We start from the raw sequence: 23,664 nt of genomic DNA, 5'->3' as shown, positions 1-23,664 counted from the left end.
CTGAACCAGGATATATCTGGGTGTAATCTTCTTCTCTTTTCTACTCCGTCCATTTTTGTTTCTACTGCACAGGAGCAAAATCCAAAAATATCTCGTGCCAAGTGACGAGACAAAAAGAAAAGTCTCGTGGCTAGGGACGAGACAAAAGAAAAAGTCTCGTGTGAAGTGATGAGCTAAAAACAGAAAAGTCTCCTCTAAGTCCAGCAAGTGTTAGCAAGCAAAAAGGGGGCTAAGATTCAACCCCCTTCTCTTAGCCACTGAAATCATCGTAGGTTTTCATCACAAATATGTATATTATTTGGTAGGGAGTTCAACCTTAAAAAATAATTAGCCAAACCAAAATAGTACAAAACCATCTTTGAGAAACACTTTAAGAAACATAAAAATTTCTATAAAATGAAATGGTTTATTATTGTATAAAAATAAATCATATGATTTAAAAGAGTGGTATTTAAGTAATTAATTCTAAAATTAATAGTAATTGAGTAAAAAAATCTCATAATAATTCTATAAATATTTATATTGGTAGTATATTAAAATTAAAATTTTATTATCTTATTAGAAAAAAATTTGAATAAAGTGGCAAATAAGTCCTGAGAATTTACACTTCAAATAAATTAGTCTCTTAAAGAAAAAAAAAATACTAATAAAGTCTTTCAAAATAGTAAATATAGACACACTACCTTCAAATTAGCTCCTATGATTAGGATAGAAGATGTTAATTTGAATTAACTTATCCACATTTATTATACTGAAAGACTTTACTAGTATTTTTTTCTATAAGAACTAATATATTTAAAATATAAATTATTAAGAATTTATTTGTCATCTTACTCAAACTTTTTTCTAATAAGATAATAAAAATTTAATTTTAATCTACTACCAATATAAAATAATTTTATATTTATATTTAATAAATTGCTTTTGACATTAACTGCATAAATAATTATCATAAAAAAAATGTGATTGAACCATTATATTGTCAATAAACTCAAGATAATAATAATACACTCATTCATACAACCACCAAATAAAAAAAATTCATTACACTCTTAATTGAATTAATCCCCCTCTCTCCAATTTACAAGAATTCACAAAAAATATAAACAGAATTTTCTTTTTCTAAAAAAAAAATTAAACATGTGAGGGGAAGAATTTAATAAATCAACTAAATTTAGGAGCATGTTGCTAAAATTGGCATTGACAACCTCTCGAATCCTCTCATTCGTCTATTTTAAAGTCTACTATTATTTTTAGGAGACAAATTCGGAATCAATAGAATGATGTCTTACGTCTTCTCAATCTACACAATCTGAAAAAAGTAAATAAACAAAAAACAGTCAACTATCTTCCGTCCAAAAGAAAAAAAATTAAGGAAAAAAAAAAGAGAAAAATTGAGAAAAAAGAATAAAATAAAGAAAATAAAATGCAACTTAAAAAATAAAAAAATAAAAAAATAAAAAATAAAAAAAAGAAAAGAAAAAACAAAAGTCAGTTAGTGATTCCAACCAACCTCTTTTGCACTACCATTCTAACAGGATCTACTTTCTTTTCTTTCAAAATCTGAATACAACCTATTACCATAACCAAATAAGGAGCCAAATTCTGGGCTAGAAGGAAAAAAGATAATTGTTCCTTTGATTTTACTATAGCAGAAACTCAAGATGCATTTTGAAACTCTTCTCTGTATAAACATTTCTCCTTGATTTTCATATTCTATCTTGATGGTGGCAATGCAGTTGCAATGGTGGGTGGTAAAGAAGGTTAAGAAGAATAGGAAAAATCAAGGATGTGAATGTGAACGTAAAGAGAAGGTTAAAAAAGTTTATGCGTCACGAGAAGAATGAACAAAGAGCAAAACCAAATTGTAAAGGCTTGGGAAGCAGCAGTTAGAAAATCAGCTGGTCCAAAAAGAAGGGCAAAGAGCATTTTCACACCAATGTCTGTTGCCCATGTTGATGATGACGATGATGATTTGAATTCAAGCCATGACCGAGGGTTCGGGTTCGGATTCGGAATCGGGACAATGAAAAGAGGAGGAGAAGAATCTGGAACCCATGTTGAGAAAATCCTGTCCAATGGCGACTTCTACACTGGAAATTGCCTTGATAACCTCCCCCATGGGCAAGGTAAGTACCTATGGACAGATGGGTGCATGTATGTTGGGGAATGGCAAAAGGGTAAAACCATGGGTAAGGGTAGGTTTAGTTGGCCTAGTGGTGCAACCTATGAGGGTGATTTCAAAGATGGTCATATGGATGGTAAGGGTACTTATATTGGTTCATCTGGGGATACTTATAAGGGTTGTTGGGTAATGGATTTGAGACATGGAAATGGGACTCAAAGTTTTCCCAATGGGGATTTCTATGATGGGGAATGGAGGAAAGGGATGCAAAGTGGTCATGGTAGGTATCAATGGAAGAATGGGAACCATTACATTGGTCAATGGAGGCATGGTTTGTTCTCAGGGAATGGGACAATGATGTGGAGCAATGGGAATAGGTATGATGGTTGTTGGGAGGAGGGCTTGCCCAAAGGGAACGGAACCTTCCGCTGGGGCGATGGAAGCTTCTATGTTGGGGTTTGGAGTAAGGATCCAAAGGAACAGAGTGGGACTTATTATCCATCAGGATCTTGTGCTGGAAACTTGGAATGGGATCCTCAAGAGCTTTATTCAGTTGATTTGGATGAATGCAGGTTGTGGCCGTGCGAGAAGGTGGCTATTTACCCTTCGCACAAGACGTTGAATCCGGCCGGCTTGGAGGAGGAGGAGGAACCGACGTTTAAGAAGAGCGACGCCTGCGAGCGGCCGAGGTGGAAATCCGTCGACGGAAGGCTTAGTAATTATAGCTCTGAAGATGGTTCTTCTTACTCTTATGATGGAAGTAGTTTGGGAAGTCCTCTTGTTGATCCTTCGCTTCCAAGAGCTCCCAATTTCAGGCTTAAGCCCCCTAAACGCCAAGGAGAGACTATAGCTAAAGGTCATAAGAATTATGAACTCATGCTAAATTTGCAACTAGGTATCAGGTACTGATCGTGCCTTTTTCTTCTCCCATGTGCTTCTTAAATTTCAAAAATTAGATCTTTTTAGCATTAAACGTTACAAAAACATTTCTATCCATCTCAGGCTACTAGCAAATATGCATCAGCATATTTTATTATGGAAAAATATCTGTTCCTTTACATGATTCTAATTTTAACTGTGTGGTTATTAATTTCTTGTGCCATAGCACAGACATGCTGTTGGAAGACCTGCTCCTAGTACATCTCTTGATCTAAAATCTTCTGCATTTGATCCCAAAGAAAAAGTATGGACAAAGTTTCCATCAGAAGGGTCCAAATACACACCACCTCACTCATCTTGCGAGTTTAAATGGAAAGACTATTGTCCGGTAGTGTTTAGGTGAGATTTTTAAGGATACCATAAAGCTGTATTTGACTGTCCTTACGTTTTTATTAAAAAATTTTATGTTAGTTATGTGAACCATGATCACATCAGATTGTAACACCTTGTTAAGTGTGTTCTTGCAAATTATTGTGTTAAATAAATATTATTTGTTTGTTCGGATTCATCGATCATGATAACTCATAGTTTATTGCATATTTAAAATTTGCAGGGCTCTAAGAAAATTGTTCAAGGTTGATCCAGCTGATTATATGTTATCGTTATGTGGGAATGATGCCCTTCGGGAACTCTCATCGCCAGGAAAAAGTGGTAGCTTTTTTTATTTAACCCATGATGACCGATACATGATCAAGACCATGAAGAAAGCAGAATGTAAAGTGAGTTCCCTTTTAGTTAAGCTAGAATGAGGAAATTATCTTATGCTGTCAATTCAATATTGGATTGACAATGAGCAATTAAATATCCAGTAATTATCACTATCAAATAAATATATAAGTAATTACTATTTCTATAAGTATCAATTAAATGTCCAATTTTAAATTGGATTTAACTAACATGTGTTTAAGAATATATTTAGAATAATAAATATAATAAAAATTTAAATTTTATGTTTTATATAAAAAAAAATTTAACTAATAATCTTAAAGTCACATGTTTACTTAAATTCTTTTAAATATCAAAATTATTTGAGAGACAATAAAAATCAATTTAAATCAGCTAAAATTGTCTTATTTTATATTTATTAATTAATTCTAAAATAATAAATATATAATATTAGAGATAATAAATATGTCATTTTAGATATTATATACATAAAATTACAGATATTAAATTAAATAAGATAACTTTAAATTATTATCTCCTTAATATTACTGTTTAAATATTTACTTTTCTACTAATAATTGTCTATTTAGGAATTTTAGGTAACATTATTTGTCATTTTACCACTTATACTCTTATTCGATATAACTCATTTTGACAGTACATTTTCTCAATCCTATTAAATGTTCTTCTATATGCTAAGGACAATTTATTCAATTACATCATCGTTTTCTATAAGTTTAATATTTTTCTATTATTGTTTAAAATTAGACAACTAAAATGATACTGTAGGGACGGAGTAGGCACTATATGTTCAGAAAAGAATTGCCTTTGATGCAAGTCTTCAAATAATATTGCTTTGTTTTTTTATGTTATTTCTCTAGTGAATGATGAATTCATAACATGAATGTAGGTTTTTCTTAGAATGTTGCCTGGTTACTACAAACATGTTAGAGCTTTTGAGAACACTTTAGTCACCAAGTTTTTCGGCCTCCATTGTGTTAGATTAACGGGAACAGCTCAAAAAAAGGTAATGCCAAGGTGTGTAAAATCTTTTTACATTAGAATAAGAATTTAATTTTAATGCACTAATAATATAAAACATTTTATATACATTTATCAAATTACACTATTTGTTAGAAAATTATTCACACTATTAATATAAAAAATTGTTATTTTATAAAACGGTTTTACGCTAACAATGCGTCAAATTAAATTCTTGGAATAATCACTAGGGAGAAAGGTATATTGATTATGTAGTATAAATTTCAGGTTCGATTTGTCATCATGGGAAATCTATTCTGTTCACAGTACCCCATCCATAGGCGCTTTGACTTAAAAGGTTCAACCTTTGGTCGAACAACTGATAAGCCTGAATCTGAAGTAGATCCTACCGTAACACTCAAGGACCTTGATCTAAATTATTTATTTCGATTGCGGAAGGCTTGGTTTCAAGAATTTTGCAGGTATTTGTCACTCTGCGTTGCATGGGTAACACGTATAATTATATTACGTATACACTAAATGTTAATCATAAAATTAATTATTTATATAAATAATATATTAAAATATAAAATATAAATATATGACATACATGTACTTATATGTAAATACGCTATAACTTAGGATAGTGTATTTGTTTCTTATGATTAAACAATGATTTTACAACTTAATTTATTTGGATAATTGAAATCAATTATGTTAGATATACACTAAAATCAGTTATTAGTATAGAATATATATTAAAATATAAATTATATATTAAAAATAAATTAAATTATATATATTTATATACAAATATATAATGACTGATTTTGATTTTAGTGTGTAAATAATATTTTTGAATTAAAATATTTATTTTAAATGAACGATACTCAATTATGTCTTTAAAAAAAGGTGAAAATTATTTTTTTAATTATTTTATTTAATTTATATAAGTATGTCAAAACTGATTTTTATTTGAAAAAGCTAAATCAAACCCATCCTAATTTATGTGAAAAGTTTAAGAACCAATAATTTTAATTTATATTAATCAACACTTTTATATATTTTTAATTAATATTTTTAAAAATATTCCTAGTCAAAAATAATAAATTGTATTGGTTTTGTAACATTATCAGTAATTTATATACACAGTCAATGTAAATAGATTTAATATAGATTTTCAATTATGCATTTTTACGGCCCATAACTGGAATAGTTTGATGCTATGAGAGTAAAGTAAGGTTATACATTTGATATAAGTTTTGAACGCAGGCAAGTGGATAGGGACTGTGACTTTCTTGAGCAGGAGAGGATTATGGATTATAGCTTGTTGGTTGGTCTTCACTTTCGGGGAATATCGTGTGGTGAAAATGTTACGCCTTCTTCTGGCCGCAGTTCAGGCACTCGAACCCCAACTGGTTATGCCTTGTCTTGCATGGATTTTCTTAAGTTATTTTGAACTTGAATGTTTCCTAAATACATCAAGCTGTGTTGTAGGGAGTGGTAATAATTTCGATGATGGAGCCCTTCGCCTTTTTGGAGTGGACGTCGATCCCCTTGCAACAGATCCTAATCGGTAACTACAATATTAGTTTCATTTACTGTTTTACTGATTCAATATAAATATTAGAGTAAAGTGAACATTAGATTTTTGAAGATATTGATTTTGGACTAATTAGTCCTCGAAGAAAAAAAAGTATCAATTAGGTCCTCTAAGATAGTAATTGGTGGACATGTATGTCCTTCTGTCAATAAATAGTGCCAAATGAAATAAAATTGTTCATGTATTTCGTTATTTACAGTGGTGCATGTCTTGTTACTGTCACATGAGCATGAAAACGATTTAGTTGGACAGTGAAACATTTATTATCTTTTGAATTTTCATATACTCTTTATCAACTGTTCTCTATTTATCATAAATTATATAAAAACAAGTGAAGTTTCGTTCCAAAAGTTGTTATTTACATTATTATCTTTTATAGATAGACACGTCATAGTAATTAACAGTATATATAAGCATTACCATTAAGTTTTAATTGATAAATTGAGAGAAAGACATCATGTGTCCCCGGTTTGCTATGTTAAAAAATCAAATTGGTATTTTTTTTCTTTAAGGGCCAATTAGTCCAAAATCAAAATCTTTAGAAAACTAACTGTCACTTTACTCTAAATATTATAATACAATTTAATTTTAACTTGGATAAAAGTTTAATTTCTGCATTTTTTCGCATTTATGTCCTTTTCGATTCTTGATCATTTGTTTGAAGGACAAATTGCTCTTTTACCATTCGAAAGTTTCTAATTGGTCCTTAACAATTCAAGTAACTGGTGAACTGCCTATACATCAGGGCTGCTTAGTCCAATAACAAGAGCCACTTAGACCAATTATTGAAATGGTTAAAGATTGATTAGAAATTTTCAATCAGAGGCTGGAAAGGACATTTGCTCTTAATTTTTTATACTTAAAATTTTGTTCACCCTTGTTATTGATACTAAAGCCATAGGCAAGATTTTGCTATCAAAATTGTTACCTTGTCTGAAAATATTTGCATTACTTGTCTTGTATTAGGTGGATTCACTTAGGAATAAGCATGCCAGCACGAGCTGAATCTACAATGCGAAGAAGTAGCGTTAGTGAGACTCCTCAGCTGGTTGGAGAACCAACAGGGGAGTTATATGACATCATCATTTTCTTTGGCATTATAGACATATTACAAGACTATGACATAAGTAAAAAGATCGAGCACGCTTACAAATCGTTCCAGTACGATCCCACCTCCATCTCCGCCGTCGATCCAAGGCTATACTCTAGACGGTTTCGCGATTTCCTCTTCAGAGTTTTTGTAGAGGACAAGGTTTAGATTTCAAAAAATGACCAGCACTAACCGGCAACACTGATTTCTACACACTAGTTGGAGGGTGTTTTCTGAAAGACAGAATATAACACATTTCTCAACTTTAATTTGTTGATTTTTCCCTTTCCATCTTCAATACACACACCCCCCACTCCTCTTACACTTTGTGATTTCATTTTGATCATAGCATGTATGTTTTAGATTAGATCAATATTGTTCAGAGTTAATTATGCCTTATCTCCAATTGTAAATGAATCAACAAAAAGGGGTCTGTAACAACATTCGAAATTATTCTTTTTTGTTAACCTTTTTTCCCATGTTAACCTTATGTCTAAGGCTGAATAAAAATATAAAAAAGATGAGGTTATGGTGGAATTATGTTTTTGTGTTACAATCTCGTGCGACCTCTTAAATGAGTACGAGAAGACTATACCATTTGAGCTATAACTCATTGGCAATATTTCCATGCATATGAAGTACATTCAAGAGAAGTGTTGTATGAGTTAGCCTTACTCATTTATTAATACTCATTTATTAATATTTATTTTAAAATGTGAAATGGACTATTTAGCCTATTAAAATATTTATTTTAATTTAGCTTGATTATTAGAGTTTATATTACTATACTGCTGTTGAATTTGACACACAAAAATTTTATTAAAAGAAAATTATAACGTACTTTTAAAAAGAAATTATAAAATTTACAATAACTTTTTCCAAAAAAATTGTATCACATACCTATTTTCATATGGATCAAGGTATAGTACCCGTATCTATGCAACATAGATAAAATAAAAATACTGAATGTAAAGTTAAGCAACATCAATAATAATGTCTCTATTCTGATGCAATAGAATGGAACTAGGTCCATGTAACCAAAAACGATGAAACTAGGTCCCTGTGATTTTTATATGCAAAATATAAACATGCTACATATATAAGAGAAATTTTACAAAATAACAAAAGTAAAAGGCACTTAGCAGTTAGCACATTTTTATGCCGTCCGATCCGTTTTCCCCTGCAAAACTGTAGAATGAACTGTCTTCAGAAGGTCATCATGAGATTGATCCATCCCCTGTCATCCACAATTATTAGAATGTTTATCTATTGCTACTCCTCAACAAACAAAATCTTTTTAAGTTTTACGTTTACTTTCAATTTTATTCTTAATTTCAAATATATTTCTATTATATTCTTGTAGTAACATTAATCAGATATGTCGCTGATAATATAGGAAGTGATATTACTAAGTAGATAATAGGCAACAAAATAGGAAATTTTTTTGGTGAAGAATAAATTAAGATGAGGTGAGGTAGGTAATACGAAGTGATATTACTAAAGGTCCGTTTAAAAAGTCTCAAGTTATTTTTACTAAGGGCCTATTTGAAATGTCTCAAAAGTTACTTTTTTGAGTTTCTAACTTATGAAAAATATATAGTAATATTAATGTTTGGTGTAATTTTCAAAATCAAATTTTAGCTTTTTAAGAAACTATTTAAGTGCTTATAGAGAAGTTAAAAAAATAATTTCTCTCATAACAAAAAATATTTTATCATATTTATTTTAAAATAAACACTTTAAAAACTAAAAACTCAAATACAAAATAACTTATTTATAAGTTACTTTTAATATAAATATTTATTGTTTAAGCTATTTTTTCAAAAAAAAATTTAATTAAGTTGTTTACCCAAACTAAACCTAAATAGATAATAAATACAACTTGAAATGAATGAGGTGAGCCTAATACACAACATCCCACCAAACCAACCATAGTATAAACATTGTGTATAGTGTTTTTTTTTTTTTTTATCACTGCTTATCAGAACAGGGTAAGATGTTTAAGAAAGAAAAGGAAAGAATTTCAGTAATTCACGTAATGGAAATAAAGTTGGAGTAAAAGAACCTTCCCATGTCCTCAAGAAAAGCCCTACTACAATGAGTGAGGTGGATAGGAAAGAAGGTTTAGGTGATAAAGGAATGCCAAACAAAGTAGGAGGAAAATTGGATACTAATAATAAGGCAAATTTTTTGGTGTCGAAATTATCAAACTTACTTTTTATGATAGGTTTTAAATATTTAAAAATTATTTATTTTTATATTTTTTAAATTAAATATTAATTTTTTTTAATAAATTAAATATATAACTATATATATAGGCACTGTAACATGTACCTAATAATAATAGCAGTGAAAATGGCAAAAGTGTAAAAAGGTAAAAGTATACTAAGATGAACATGTTAATGGGGGGTGCTAGATCTGACATATGTAAACAAAGCTAGCTATGTCCCAAAATACTATATAAGTAAGGCACGGAATTTCCTCATCAATTGAATGCATGAATCATGAATATAACTCAAACCTATAATAAATAAATAAAATGAATGTGGTAGTGGAAATGTAACAAACACTCTTGTTAATGGACAATGAAAGTGGGAGCAATCTTTCCTAGTTGTCCCTCCTCCTTTGATTGAAAATGACATTTCTTTTTATTATTATTATTATTATTATATATGAAGTGCCCATTATTTACTCGAGTCCCTCGCCCATGTTAAATCTTCAATATGAAATAAAGAAATGGCAAAAGAGAATGAAGGCCTATGATGTTTTTATTTGGAAAGTGGACTACTACTCTTTTTGTTTTCCACCCTTCCCTTAATTTATATATGCTATATCATTACGGGTGACCACATAGATCCTTTTGTTATGTTTCATTTTTAATTGATTTCCTAGCTAGTTCTTTTCCAATAGCTAAATTATAATTGGCGGAAATGCTACTACTCATAGTGAAATGAATCAAATGATGATGTATTAGAATTTTCTATGCTTTTGTTCATGAGTTTATGAAATCCCATGTGAATAGGTCTTTTTTTTTTTTTTTGGGTATTGAATAGGTCTTTTAGTTATTAGCATAGTTTATGTATAACATTTAGGAAAATACCAAAAGAGTATTGTAGTATTTATCTAGCTAGGAAATTTTGTGTGTTTATTTGTGGTGATGCTATGAACATTTTTTTGTCTTTTTTCTTTAGATAGATTATCAATAAAATTACCAAAAACTAATAGCATAATAATATGTTAAACAATTAATCAATGGAAAAGTTAAAAGCTAAAAGCAATTAAGAATTTTTCTTTGCTTATTACTAGTAAAAAAAGTTTGTGTATTATTAAATGCATTTAGCATGAACTTTATAAAAAATAAAAGTTCAAAACTATTCATTTTTGTTTTTTTATGGTGAAAATTAACTTTAAAAATATTAATTTAGTCTTCATATAAAGTTGATAATTAAAAACTATTTGATAATAATCTAATCAACTTTTTACAAAGACTGAATAAGAGTCTACACTTTTTTTTATGTATAATCTTTAATTATTGGATTTGGATCCTCTAAAGTTTGAATTTCACTTTAGAGAATAAAGTGTGATCTCTCACCATTGATTTCATATGTGGGACCAATAATAAATATGAAAGAAAAACTATTCAAGGTAGAAGATCACACTTTACTCTCTAAAGTGAAATTCAAACTTTAGAGGATCTAAATCCTATATTACCATTATTATTGTTATAAAAAAAAGAATAATTATGATTACCTAGTAGTCTAGCACTCAATAAAAAATTCTCCACTACTAAATAATTTGGTGAATATAGGAATGGTAAAATTCTCCTAAGTGCGGAGATCCTTGTGGGAACTGTCCCAAATAGGAACCCGAAAATGGAGAATATTTTCTGCAGAGATGGAGATAAAGCCAAAACTCTCCCGAGGCAGACGTGAGAATTCGAGCAGAGATCTCCTCTCCATCCCTACTAAATCCCTGAATTATGAAATTTATTTAAATATTTTTAATAATTTATTTCTAATATAAATTTTTTAGCAATTTCACGTATCATATATATATATATATATTGAAAAACTTAACTCTAATTTTAAAAGTGTCTTTCTTTCTCTCCATAATACTAACACTGCGTTGTCCCACTCTTCAGTCACTCCCAAAAGGCCAGAACTCACAAATCCCAATCTCTCATAGCGTCACAACCATATCCCTAGCCACTCGTGCTCAATACTCATCGTGTCGTCACCCCCTCGCCGCCTCATTGTCTTTGATCGCGGTGTCTTTTTCCCTTTTCACTAATGTGCGACTGTGTCCTTGTATATTGTAATAGTGTTTTCTGAATTTTTTTTTAATTTTTTATTAGAACTTTCATATAAATGATCAATACAGGAAGATGTAGAATGGAAATCCGCAAAAAATGGGAATCCACAAAGAATGAGGATGGGGGTAATATTTTTTCATGGCAGGGATTGAGACGGAGATAGAGTAGAATAAATCTGGGGCAGAGACGGGGAGCGAGAAAGTATGCCCCCGCCTTCCCAGTTGCCATCCCTAGGTTAATATTCAGATTCACTATTTCCAAGTGGCAACCTCCCCATAGTGAAAATATAAAAATCTTACTAAGCAACCAAGAACCAACAACATAACTACATAAGAATATATAAAATCTTGGTGATATTCATCAAATAATTGGCTATAATGTTTTTAGCAGTGTAGCAATCAATGGAGAATAATATATAAATCTTAAGTCTGAGTAAACCTTGATGAATTCTGGTACCTTTATTTGAACAAGATTATATCAGCAAGCAGAAGCAGGGTAGGCACTAATTGGAACCCCAATTGGAGTTGGAGAGGAACATTCCCCATTGTTGTTGTTCTTCCCACTGTTTCCAAGTTGCAACACTGAAACACAAGGAACTTCATCATTCTTGCCATCAGCACCTTGATCATAAAGAAACCCTTTGAACACATGGCCACAAATGTGGACAGTGGCCAAGTATGTAATTTCATCTTCGCCATTGCTAATAGCAGACACTCTGTGGCACCTAAACGCCGCCGGGGCGCGAACGTGGCTCGGTAAAGATTGTTTGAATTCAGCATCTGCAATCCAAGAGAAATAACCATTTTTTAATTTGTGAGTTCAACCTCCAAATTTTGTGTTATGAAATCGTTATGGACTGTATTCTAGTATAGACAACTTGTAGTATAATTTACTAGTCACATTTTCATTCTTTTTTTTTCTTTCTCTTACAAAACCTAAATTCAATTCGTCAACACCAATTTTTTCTGTAAAGAAGAAAAAGTATATACTACTCAATTTCAAAATTGTTCCGGTTTGAAAGTTCTTAATCGATCTCTCAATCATCCAAATAACTGGTTTAAGCGGTTCTGCTAACAAAAGCCGTTTAGACTAATTACTTGTATGGAGTGAGAAATCGAAAAAGAACATTTATTGAAATGAAAATCATGATCACCCTGGTGACAAGAGGTAGAATCCAAACTCTTAGTTGTGGTAGCATTAGAAGTTGAACTATGAGAGGTATTAGTAGTTGTAGTTGTTTGTGATGACCCAAAAGCTCTAAGCCTCTTATTAGCCCCAAGAGCAGCAGCAGCACCACCACCATCACTAGCAGCAACAACGGCCATATCACGTGCCCGGCGATGCGACACGGGGACCCACGTGCTCTTCACGTGAGTGCTGCAATCATATCCACGCCCCTTGCAACAAGTCCTGCACCTCTTGTAACTGCAATCTTTCTTTGCCCTGTTGCCACAATCCTGGCACACCCTGAATTCAGGGCCATAGATACTACCACCACCACCGTCTCCGTTGTTGTTTCCATCACCACCGCCGCCGTCGTGTTCTGACACTTCAGGACACATCTTGAGGTTCCAGTAACTGTTATTGGTGGTGGTGGTGGTGTTGGTCCCAACAAGAAGGTGTTGTTGGTCATGGTGAACGTTGTTATTGTTATCTTGTGGCATGCAGGGTGTGGCGGTTATGAGGGGGAAGATTCCAAGGCCAACGCTGAGTGATGATGGAGGAAAAGGAAGGTTATTGTTATTGTTATTGTCGTTGTTGTTGGTGGTGTTGGTATGGCCATGGCTATGGTGGTTGTCTTGTGAGATTATGGTTTGGCCTTGTTGGTGATGATGGTGAAGGGAATAGGTTGGTGCTATGAAAACTAGGTCTCTCAGGCCTAACATGTTCATTGAAAAAACAAAGAAAAAAAGAAAGATCTTTTAGGCACTGATGAGTGGTGTTGTTTATAGAGAGAGAGAGAGAGAGATTGAGATTCTCTATATGATTCTTCTTTCGCCTCTTTTTCTGTGATTTGAGTGGAAAAGATTTTGGATGATATGTTACTGCAGGTTCTCTTGTTTTCTGACACTGAAACTCTCACTTGTTTGGATGGGGAATTTAATGAGGGAAGAGTTCACTTTTGTTGCCTTGTTGGTGTTATTATTGTTATCATGTGTTGGCAACGCTGCAAAGGAATTTGGGCCCTTTTGGATCTCTGACCAATCACTCACTACTGCAACTCACTGCAGTTTCAGATTCTTGGCTAGATAGCGCTTCTGCTTCCTTGCACCTTTTTTAAAGGAGTCATTATCATGCCCAAATTATATTAGTTTTACAGGAAAGGTTTATTTGCATACTCTCAATTTATATGCTAACTTATTATTTTTCTTCCAAATATTTGAGATAAATATTAATATGTCAAAAGTAATTGGATATTGTTTTTGTTTTTGATTTCATTAAAAATACTATCAGATGATGATGTATATATTCTTTTTTTTTTTTTTAAATTTAGTAACGAAGAACATAGGTAAAAGAATATAATAGCCATAAAAGTGTAAAAAAAGATTATAATATCTTCAATCTTTTATATTTTAATTTCTAATAATATTATATGTATACTAAAATTAATTATCAAAGTCAACTTTCATATAAAATACATGTTGAATTATAAATAAATATTAAAAATAAATTAAATCATATATACATTTATACATAAATATATTGATGATTAATTTTAGTGTATAAATAGTATTTTTGTTTAATTTTCATTATTTTTCTTGTTGTACGGTTTATGTAATCACCTTTGTTAATATTTTTTTAAGAGTTAATGATTGTGATAATACGCCAATTTTAAAATATTTTGAGACAAAGAAATAATAAAATGACATTTATCCTAGCTTGATTTTATGGGCATAAGAAAGTCATGGTTGCAATAGACTTGCTACTTACCCCAAAAGTATGTAACTTGGAGTTTGAACCATGAACATTGACTCCAAAGTCTTAGCTCCACCGTAATTACCACTACGCATTTTTATGATTCTTACTCTATGCATTGTGAAAATTTTATATAGTGACAAATTCCGTGCATGAGTCTAATCCTTTCGGAACAGCATGCTCTAAGCATGTACTATTATTTTTGGTACACTATGTGACAGACACCGTTTTACACATGTACTTGGACATAAAATGTGTCTAGATATTATTTTGATTTTCCAATGTACCAAAAGAAGTAAGAGTGATAATTTGTAGTTTATATATTATTTTTTTTTTTTTTGGACCTGTAGTTTATATATTATTTAATTAATTAGATTTGATGGTATGAAATACTTTTACTATTCCAAAATTTATCATTTCAAAAGTTTACACATGGGCCTTTTGTTAGTGATAGTTTTTGGGCAACTGATCCAGAAGTTCTTTAAACTAAGGCCCTCTCTTTTTATAAGAATCTTCTTGGCTCTACTAAAGAGGTTGTTGTCAATTGCTTGAGAGACTTTAATTTCTTGTTTTTCCTTTGAGCACTTTGGCTTGTACTAGACTTACTACATCAGTTACCTTTGCAAAAGTGAAGTCATTAATTTTTAGTATGAATTTTTTCAAGGCGTCAGGATCAGATGATTTTCAAGATTTCTTTTTAAAATTAGGATATAGTGGGTGCTGAGGTCTAGAGGATTATTATGACTTCTTTTTAAGGTGAATTGCTAAATCTTAAGATTATGAAAACTCTCGTTATTTTTATTCATAAAGTGGACAATTCTACTATTACGAAAAATTTTAGACCTATTAACTTGTGTAATGTGATTTACAAAATTATCATTGAGATTGTTAGTCCAATTTAGGACAGCTTTTTTTTAAGTCGGGGCACTCCTGAAAATATTCTAGCTTCATTTTGGGTCAGACGTTTTTGTCCACTTTATGAAGCATACTAAGTCTACTAAAACTAATTTTGCTTTTAAAATTGATCTTAAAAAAGCTTATGATAGAATAGATTGGAAGTTCCTTAAATATATTCTCAATATTTTTTGCTTTCCTAGTATAGTTACGAGGCTTATTATATCTTGTGTTAGAGCATCTTCACTTTCTATTCTTTAGAATGGCAACAAATTGGACAGTTTTATTTCTAAAAAAGGTCTGAGACAGGGTGATCCAATGTCACGTTATTTGTTTGTGATTTGTATAGAGATTCTTTCTTGTTATATATCTCAAAATGTGGATGAGGGTGTTTGGAAGCTGTTTTCTGTTTTTAAGGGTGGCCTAAAATTTTTTCATTTGATGTATTTGCAGATGATTTATTGTGGTTCTATAAAGCTATTAAGTCTCAAGTTCAAACCATGATGCACTCTTTGAGTGTTTTTTGTGAGGCTTCAAGGATAAAATTTAATCTTGATAAGTCTAAAGTTCTTTGTTCTAAAAATATTTTAACTCACATGAGGGATGTTTTTAGAGGTGTTTCTTCTATTAGATTTGTTCTGAACTTAGAAAAATATCTTAGTGTGACTCTTAACCATTTTCAGGCTTCCAAGACATCCTTTTATAGGGTGATTGAGATGGTTAGAGAAAGACTAACAAGTTGGAAGGGCAAGCTTCTTAATAGAGCAAGAAGATTGTGCTTAATTAACTCTGTAGTTACTTCTCTTCCTATCTATCACATGCATGTTCTCTCCTTTTTAATCAGTGTTTGTGATAAATTATCTTCCATGATGTGTCAGTTTCTTTAGAAGGAACATTCTGATGGCCAGCTTGGTTAACTGACAAAAAGTGATTACTCCTAAGAAGTTTAGCGGACTAGGTTTTGGAATCTATCTTGTGCTAACTTATTTTTACTTGAAAAACTCATATAACCAGCTATTTCTTTATCTGAATAAGCCTTGAGTGGCTCTTATGAGGTCGAGGCATCTATAGAAGAAGGGTAATTTTGACGGTTGTCCTCCCAGAAATGCTTCTCATATTTGAAAGAGCATCTGTAAAGCTTTTGTAACCCTCAAAGAAGACTTTTTCTAGTATACTGGTTCATCTAATCAATCTTTTTAGTTTGATAAGTGAAGACTTGTAGGTCCAATTGTAAAAGAACTCCCTATGTTCACATTTCAAATTCTCTTTTAACTATTCAGGATGTTTTGCATGATGAGAGGCGAGCTCTTAATAGGATTTATGCTCTTTTATGCCCTTATTCCTGAGAAGGTTAGACAATGCTTAAAATATTACGCTCTAGACCTACAAGTTGGGGAACATCGTGGTTGGATTTGGCATGCCTCGGCCTCAACATCTTATTCTGCGAATAGTGGGTACAGTTGATTGTTAAAAAGAAAGATCAGTCGGGTAGAAGGAGAGAATTGGCTTGGATTTGGAGGCATCATATCCCGGAAAAATACAAACTCTTGATATGGCTCTGTCTTCACAATGTTATTCCTACGATGAATTTCAGATGTAAGTGTAGTTTAGCTACTTCTAATATATGTCATAGATGTAACACTGCTCCTAAAATTATTTTGCACTGTCTTAGAGATTATCCCATGTGATTTGGAATGGTCTAGGTAGGGGTGGCAAGCGGAGAAGCCCGCCCTACCCCGCCAGAAGGCCGCCCTTTAGCGGGCTGGCCTGCCCTGCCCCGCCTAGTGAGGCGGTCCCAGAATCCCAGCCCGCCCCGCCTAATGGCGGGTTGGCGGGCCGGCGGGCTAAACCTGCCAAATATCTTTTTTTTTTTTAACTTTTAACTATTAAATAATATATATAAAGGCATAAAAAATCTCTTCTATATTTTATTTTTAATTATTATAATTTCTAAAAATATAAACAAATTATAATTTTTATATTCACAAACATTAAAGTCTTTGTAATTATAAATATTGTTCCCAAAGCAAAATAAACATAATCCAAAACATAATTATAAATATTGTCTCTAAAACAAAATAAATATAATCCAAAACACTCAATTTTCATCTTCATTCTCTCGTAAGTTGGGTTGTGAGAAGTTGGGTTTTGGCAAAAAGAATAGTAAAAATACCACTCACCAAAAAAATTCTAAGCCCGGCGGGAAAGCCCGCCCCGCCCCGCCCCGCCAAAGCCCGTCGTTTAAGCGGTGCGGTTTAGGCGAGCTTTTGTTATTTGGCGGTCCCAATTTTTCAGCCCAACCCACCTTTTTTGGCGGGTTATACGGACCAGCCCGGCGGGTTTAGACCCGTTTGCCACCCCTAGATCTAGGTTTCACTACAAAAAAACCTTAGACTATCTTTTTGGTTAAAAAATAGCCGCAAGAATGATAATTTCGCTCTTTTTTTCTCGGCTATTTGGTGGATTTGGCGAGCTTTGGAATATTGGTAGTGTGATTAGTTTGATTAGAGAGTCAGCTAGGAAATTACACATTATTTTTACCATGCATCAATTTTTAAGTCATTCCCCTATTTGTCATCCCTCTGCTGATGTTGTTAAAATTAATTGTGATGTTAGCCTTTGTAATTGAAACGGTACGGTTGATTTTGATTATATTTTTCGTAATTCTGGTGGATGTTGGTTGAAGAGTTATAGTAATTTCATTGAAACTGGTAGCGTTCTTCGAATAGAACTTCATGCTATTTGAAAGGATCTTTTCTTGCTTGAGATTGTGATTACCAGGAAGTGTTGTGTGCAATAGATTGCTTAGAAGCTTTCTCTTTGCTGTAAAAAAAGGAGGCTTGGTGATATTATGCAAGAGCGTAATTTGGTAAGCAAAGTCCAAGATATTTTGACCACTGGAGAGCTAGTATTTCTTTGATCCAGAAATTAGTCAATGGTGCGGCTGACTTCATTGCTAAGAAAGCTTTGTTGAATGCGGACCATCATGTGAAATACCTGCAACTTTCCGGTGAGCTTCTTCATCTAATTTCTTTATATTGGAACTCTATCATGTGATTTGACTTTTTTTTTTTTTTAATCTTTGCTGTTGGTTTTCTTTTATCTTTAATCAACAAAAAAAAAATGAACTGAAAAGAAAACAAAAAGAGGAAAAGAAAAAAAAATCATTCCTTTATTTTTTTTTTTTTTGTGGTGGATGAGGATAAAGACTAGCAACGAGCAATGTTGCTAAGTTGGGTGACATGTTAACTGTTAAGGTAAGCATCACTAAATCATTCAAATGCTATTGATGTATCGTTTGAGATCTTTAAAAAAGGGTTGGCAACAAGGTGGGGGACCAACCTATGAAGTTGAGTATGGAATCATATAAATGGTGGATCAGAAAAATTTACCACCTCAAATAAACAACACGGAACCACAAACTTTATATAAGAGTCTACATAGGTCATGATCACAGCCCTAAGTCCCTAACCCTAACCTAGCTCTAGCAAATTGCCAATAAATAGATTTGCCTTATTGGAAACAATTAGCCCGGATCCCCTGTGGCTATGGCCTATACTCTAATATAGGCACCTAAGTTTCATTACATAAACAAAGTTGGCCCATTTCTTTAAATTTGGCCAACTGGATTGACAGTGACGTGGCATAATGACATACTGTTGTTTCCAATATAATATACTGATACTAATTACTTTGGTGATGAGAGTATAATAGATGAATTACTTTAATTTGGTTTTTAAATTTTAGTGAATTAATTAAATTTGTAAGTTGGTCTTTTAATGACTTAAGTTAGTCTCTCATAAAATTTGTAAGTTAGTCTTTATAAAGTTGTAATAATTAAAACAAAATTGCTTCTCATAAAAAAGGAATATTTTTGTTTTAAAAAAAGAAAAAATATAATAATATTTAGTGTTTTTGTTCTCTGAATTTTGTTAGTGATTTTAAGAATAATGAATATAAAAAATATTTAAAATCTTTTCCTCATTCGTAACTTAGAGACGTATTTCGAGTTTGTCACTGAATGTTGGTATATATGTTCTTTTGCAAAATTAATTTTTATTAAAATTTGATTGATATTAATATAATTTCTGTCTGGATATTTTTCTTTAAACATAATTATTATAGAATAAATGTTATTTGAATGGCAATTATCAAAATTACTTTTGAGCATAAAATTACTATAAAGGACATAATTTTTTATATTTTTATTTGATTTATATATTTTAATTTAACTTTCAACATTTCAAGACATACGGTTAATTTATATGAATATTATATTTCACAAAATTATAAAAATTTAAATTTTAGAATACTTGAATAATTTTATTTTTACTATTAAAATATAAATACTTCTAATATTTACAACAAAATTTGGATGTATGTACATCCTTATGCATATCTTCTTACCTTTGTTTTTTTTTTTTTAATAAATAAAAAATCGTTTTGAAATGGCTTTAATGCAAATATAATGGTCAATAATTCCCCCCCCCCCCCCCCCCGAAAAAAGGACAAGTTCTTCATGGTTTCTATTGTTTCAAGTTGAGTAATATAAGGAGTTAAATTTTAATTTGGCCCCTAAAATTTAGCCCGATGCTCAGAATAATCCTTACAATTTCGTTGGTTTCAATTAGAACCCTCAAATTTGTAATTGTGGCTCTAATTTACCCCTGCGATCATCTACGTCACCAGAATGCTGATTTGATGCAATTGCATGACAGGGTAGACACTACTTAAACGACGGCGCATTAGTTTCGTGCCCAAACCCTTTGGAAACCACGCCGTTTCAGTTTTTTGTGGGTTAAAACTCTCTTTCTTTCCACTACGACGATCATAAGTTGCCAAACATCAAGAAAACTTTTACACTACGTGGTTTCCAAAGAGTTTGCGTGCGAAACCAATACGCCGTCGTTTAAATAGTGTCCACCATGTCATGCAATTGTGCTAGATCAGCATTCCGGTGATGAAGATGATTGCAGGGGCAAGTTGGAGCCACAATTATAAATTTGGGGGGTTCTAATTGGGGCTAACAAAATTGTGGGAGTCATTCTGAGTATCAGACCAAATTTCAGGAGACAAATTGAGATTTAACTCGTAATACAAGTTACAAATTTACAATAGGTGATGAAGGTCAGATTCGGAAAGTTAAAATCCATATCTTACTTTAGAGTAGGCAACGGAAAAATTTGGTTTAATTACTCTGTTGGTTCCTATAGTTTCGTGAAATTTTTAATTAGGTCTTTATACTTTTTTTCTTTATAATTGGGTCTGTGTACCAATTTTTTTTTTCAATTAAGTCCCTCTTAGTAGTAATTGGGTCCCTAAACCCTAAACCCTAAACCCTATACTAAGAGGGACTTAACTAAAAAAAAAAAATTGGTACAGAGACCTAAATAAAAGAAAAAAAATGTAGAAACCCAATTAAAAAAAAATTGGTGCAAAGACTCAATTAAAAGAAAAAAAAAGTATAGGGACCTAACTGAAAATTTTGTGAAACTATAGGGACCAGCAGAGTAATTAAACTGAAAAATTATAATGTCAATGCAAGCTTTTTTTAGTTTTTTAAAAGAAAAGGAACATTTAATTAAGGGCAAAAAACGTTAATAAGCCATGGTGACCAATTATTTACACAAATCTGTCAAAGGTAAATCTGGTTCATGTATCAACCAAACCACATTTATATGTAGTTCGAATCACCTAAGCTCGAACTGCGTTTACATATAATTCGAATTGTTGAGTCTGTAGTGGAATTTTGACTTCTAATAGATAGAAAGTAATATGAAATTGAACACTACCCACAATAATGCACTAACTATAACAAAGCCAATATGAGAAAATAGGATGTGAATTAACTTTCTTCTTTATTTGATGATGTTTCAACTACATTATTACAGAAATATATATAGTATCATCTATGCTATAATTTTAATGAATGAGAATAGTTTCCTCCTATGAAAACTCCCTACAAGTTCTTTTCTATTAAAACTCCTTGCAAACCTTATTTTACTCCCTAAGTTTGCTCTTAACCTTTCTTTTATTCTCACAATTCTCCACCTCGTTCACAATTTGAAATCTACTCAAATTTTGGGCGATCAAAGTGTGTTATTCATATCTGGTTGCATCATTTTTTACAATGACTGCCTACGTACCCTTGTTCAGGATCAAACCAATCGTAGTTCCTCTATTTCTCCATGTAATGCCTAACATGAAGTAATATTGAGCAATTCCAAACAGTGTTGGAACTTATTTCCCGACATTACTTTAGTCAACATATCAGCAGGGTTTTCATCTGTGTGTACTTTTATAAGAGAAATGTTACCTTTCTCTATAACATCACGCACGAAGTGATATCTTACATCAATATGCTTGGTACGAGCATGATGAACTTGATTTTTAGCCAAATAAATTGTACTTTAACTATCATAACTCAGATTCACGCAATCTTGCTTCAACCCCAAATCATCTAGAAGACCCCTTAGCCACAATGCTTCTTTCACCCCTTCTGCTAATGCCATGTACTCGACTTCTGTAGTAGATAGTGCCACTGTAGCTTGTAACATCGATCGCCAACTAACTGGAGCACCTTGTATTTTATATACATAACCAGTCGTAGAACGTCTTTTATCTAGATCACCAGCATAATCAGAATCAACAAAGCCGCTGATTTGACATGATTTTCCACTAAAGCATAAACCTATGTCAATGGTACCCTTCAAGTATCTTAATATCTATTTGACTGCTTCCCAGTGTGCCTTACCCGGGTTTGCCATGAACCTGCTAACAACACTGACTGCCTGTGAAATATCTGGCGTGTACACACCATAGCATACATTAGGCTACCGACTGCACTAGCATAAGGTACATTTTCCATGTAAGCCTTATCCTCTGCTGTTGTGGGAGATTGTTTACCAGAGAGCTTAAAATGTGGAGCCAATGGCGTTACCACCGATTTAGCATTTTTCATTTCAAACCTTTCAATGACGCGCTTAATGTATCCTCTTTGGCTCAAGAATAATTTTTGCCTTGATCTCTCTCTTTTAATTTCCATGCCTAATATTTTTCTTGCAGCACCCAAGTCTTTTGTTTCAAATTCTTTACCAAGTTGAACCTTTAACATATCTATCTCTACTTTACTCTTAGAGGCAATAAGCATGTCATCCACATACAATAGAAGATAGATATAATCACCTTCAGGAAGCTTACGAATGTATACACAACAATCATAATTACTTCTGGAAAAACCTTGTTTTAACATAAAGGAGTCAAATCGCTTATACCATTACCGAGGAGATTGTTTCAATCTATATAGCGATTTCCTCAAGCGACATACCTGACTTTTTTTACCCTCAACCTTGAAACCCTCAGGTTGATACATGTAGATTTCTTCCTCTAAGTCACCGTGCAAGAATGCAGTCTTCATGTCTAGTTGTTCCAACTCAAGATCACCATGAGCGACAAGACTTAAAAGCACCCGTATGGAAGTGTGTTTCACCACAGGAGAAAATATCTCATTGTAATCAACACCTTCTTTCTGTGCAAATACCTTTGCTACTAACCTAGCTTTGAATCTTGTACCATCTGACTAAGTAGGATCTTCTTTTCTTTTATACACCCACTTACAACCAATTGCAGTCTTTCCCACGGACAATGGGACCACATCCCATGTCTCGTTCTTATGAAGAGATTGCATCTCTTCCTCCATAGCGATAAACCAACTCTCTCTATCCTTGTCTTTGATAGCATGTTTGAAGGTGACCGGCTCATCATCCTCCACTGAGAGTGCATAATCTACCAAGTTTACCTGCCCATAATGTCTCAAAGGCTTGTCTGACCCGAACTTCTGAACAAATTTATAATTCTTCTTTGGCCTAGTAAATGCCAAAGAATCCTGCTGCTGCTGTTGTAATGCATGTGCATTTTCTTGCTGAATTTCCTCATGATCAAGTTCATCCTCTGCGTCATGTCGAGTAGCATTAGGATGCTCCACCTGAACATTACTAGAGTCTATTTGTTGGTATTTAGACTCTATCTTCACCACTTGAGTATTTGAAGTTTTTCCAACATCACCATCATCTGGCACCATATCTTTAGACAAAGCTACCATAGATCATTCATCAAAGGTAACATCCCTGCTAATTACA

General features: G+C 32.4%; 2 protein-coding genes across 3 annotated transcripts; one reads left to right on the top strand and one right to left on the bottom strand.

The window, feature by feature from the left end:
* The first annotated feature begins 1,329 nt into the window (after positions 1-1,329).
* On the top strand, positions 1,330-7,941 carry LOC112769055 (phosphatidylinositol 4-phosphate 5-kinase 5-like). Its single transcript, XM_072224129.1, has 8 exons — positions 1,330-3,027; positions 3,236-3,403; positions 3,618-3,783; positions 4,641-4,757; positions 5,000-5,193; positions 5,984-6,160; positions 6,198-6,287; positions 7,281-7,941. The coding sequence occupies exons 1-8, from the start codon at positions 1,844-1,846 to the stop codon at positions 7,570-7,572; spliced, it is 2,388 nt and encodes a 795-aa protein (XP_072080230.1). The 5' UTR covers positions 1,330-1,843; the 3' UTR covers positions 7,573-7,941.
* A 301-nt stretch (positions 7,942-8,242) lies between these two features.
* LOC112772435 (protein LATERAL ROOT PRIMORDIUM 1) lies at positions 8,243-13,963 on the bottom strand. 2 transcript variants are annotated; one of them, XM_025817380.2, is made up of 3 exons: positions 12,897-13,963; positions 12,173-12,495; positions 8,243-8,641 (listed from the first exon to the last, which is right to left on the bottom strand). In XM_025817380.2, the coding sequence occupies exons 1-2, from the start codon at positions 13,606-13,608 to the stop codon at positions 12,194-12,196; spliced, it is 1,014 nt and encodes a 337-aa protein (XP_025673165.1). In that variant the 5' UTR covers positions 13,609-13,963; the 3' UTR covers positions 8,243-8,641; positions 12,173-12,193. The 2 variants fall into 2 exon arrangements, with proteins under 2 accessions (XP_025673165.1, XP_025673164.1); XM_025817379.2 differs by having other exon boundaries at positions 12,870-13,781.
* Positions 13,964-23,664: the final 9,701 nt, after the last annotated feature.

The sequence above is a fragment of the Arachis hypogaea genome, chromosome 18 (genome assembly GCF_003086295.3).
Source record: "Arachis hypogaea cultivar Tifrunner chromosome 18, arahy.Tifrunner.gnm2.J5K5, whole genome shotgun sequence".
NCBI lineage: Eukaryota > Viridiplantae > Streptophyta > Magnoliopsida > Fabales > Fabaceae > Arachis > Arachis hypogaea.
This window is presented reverse-complemented; position numbering and strand designations above follow the sequence as displayed.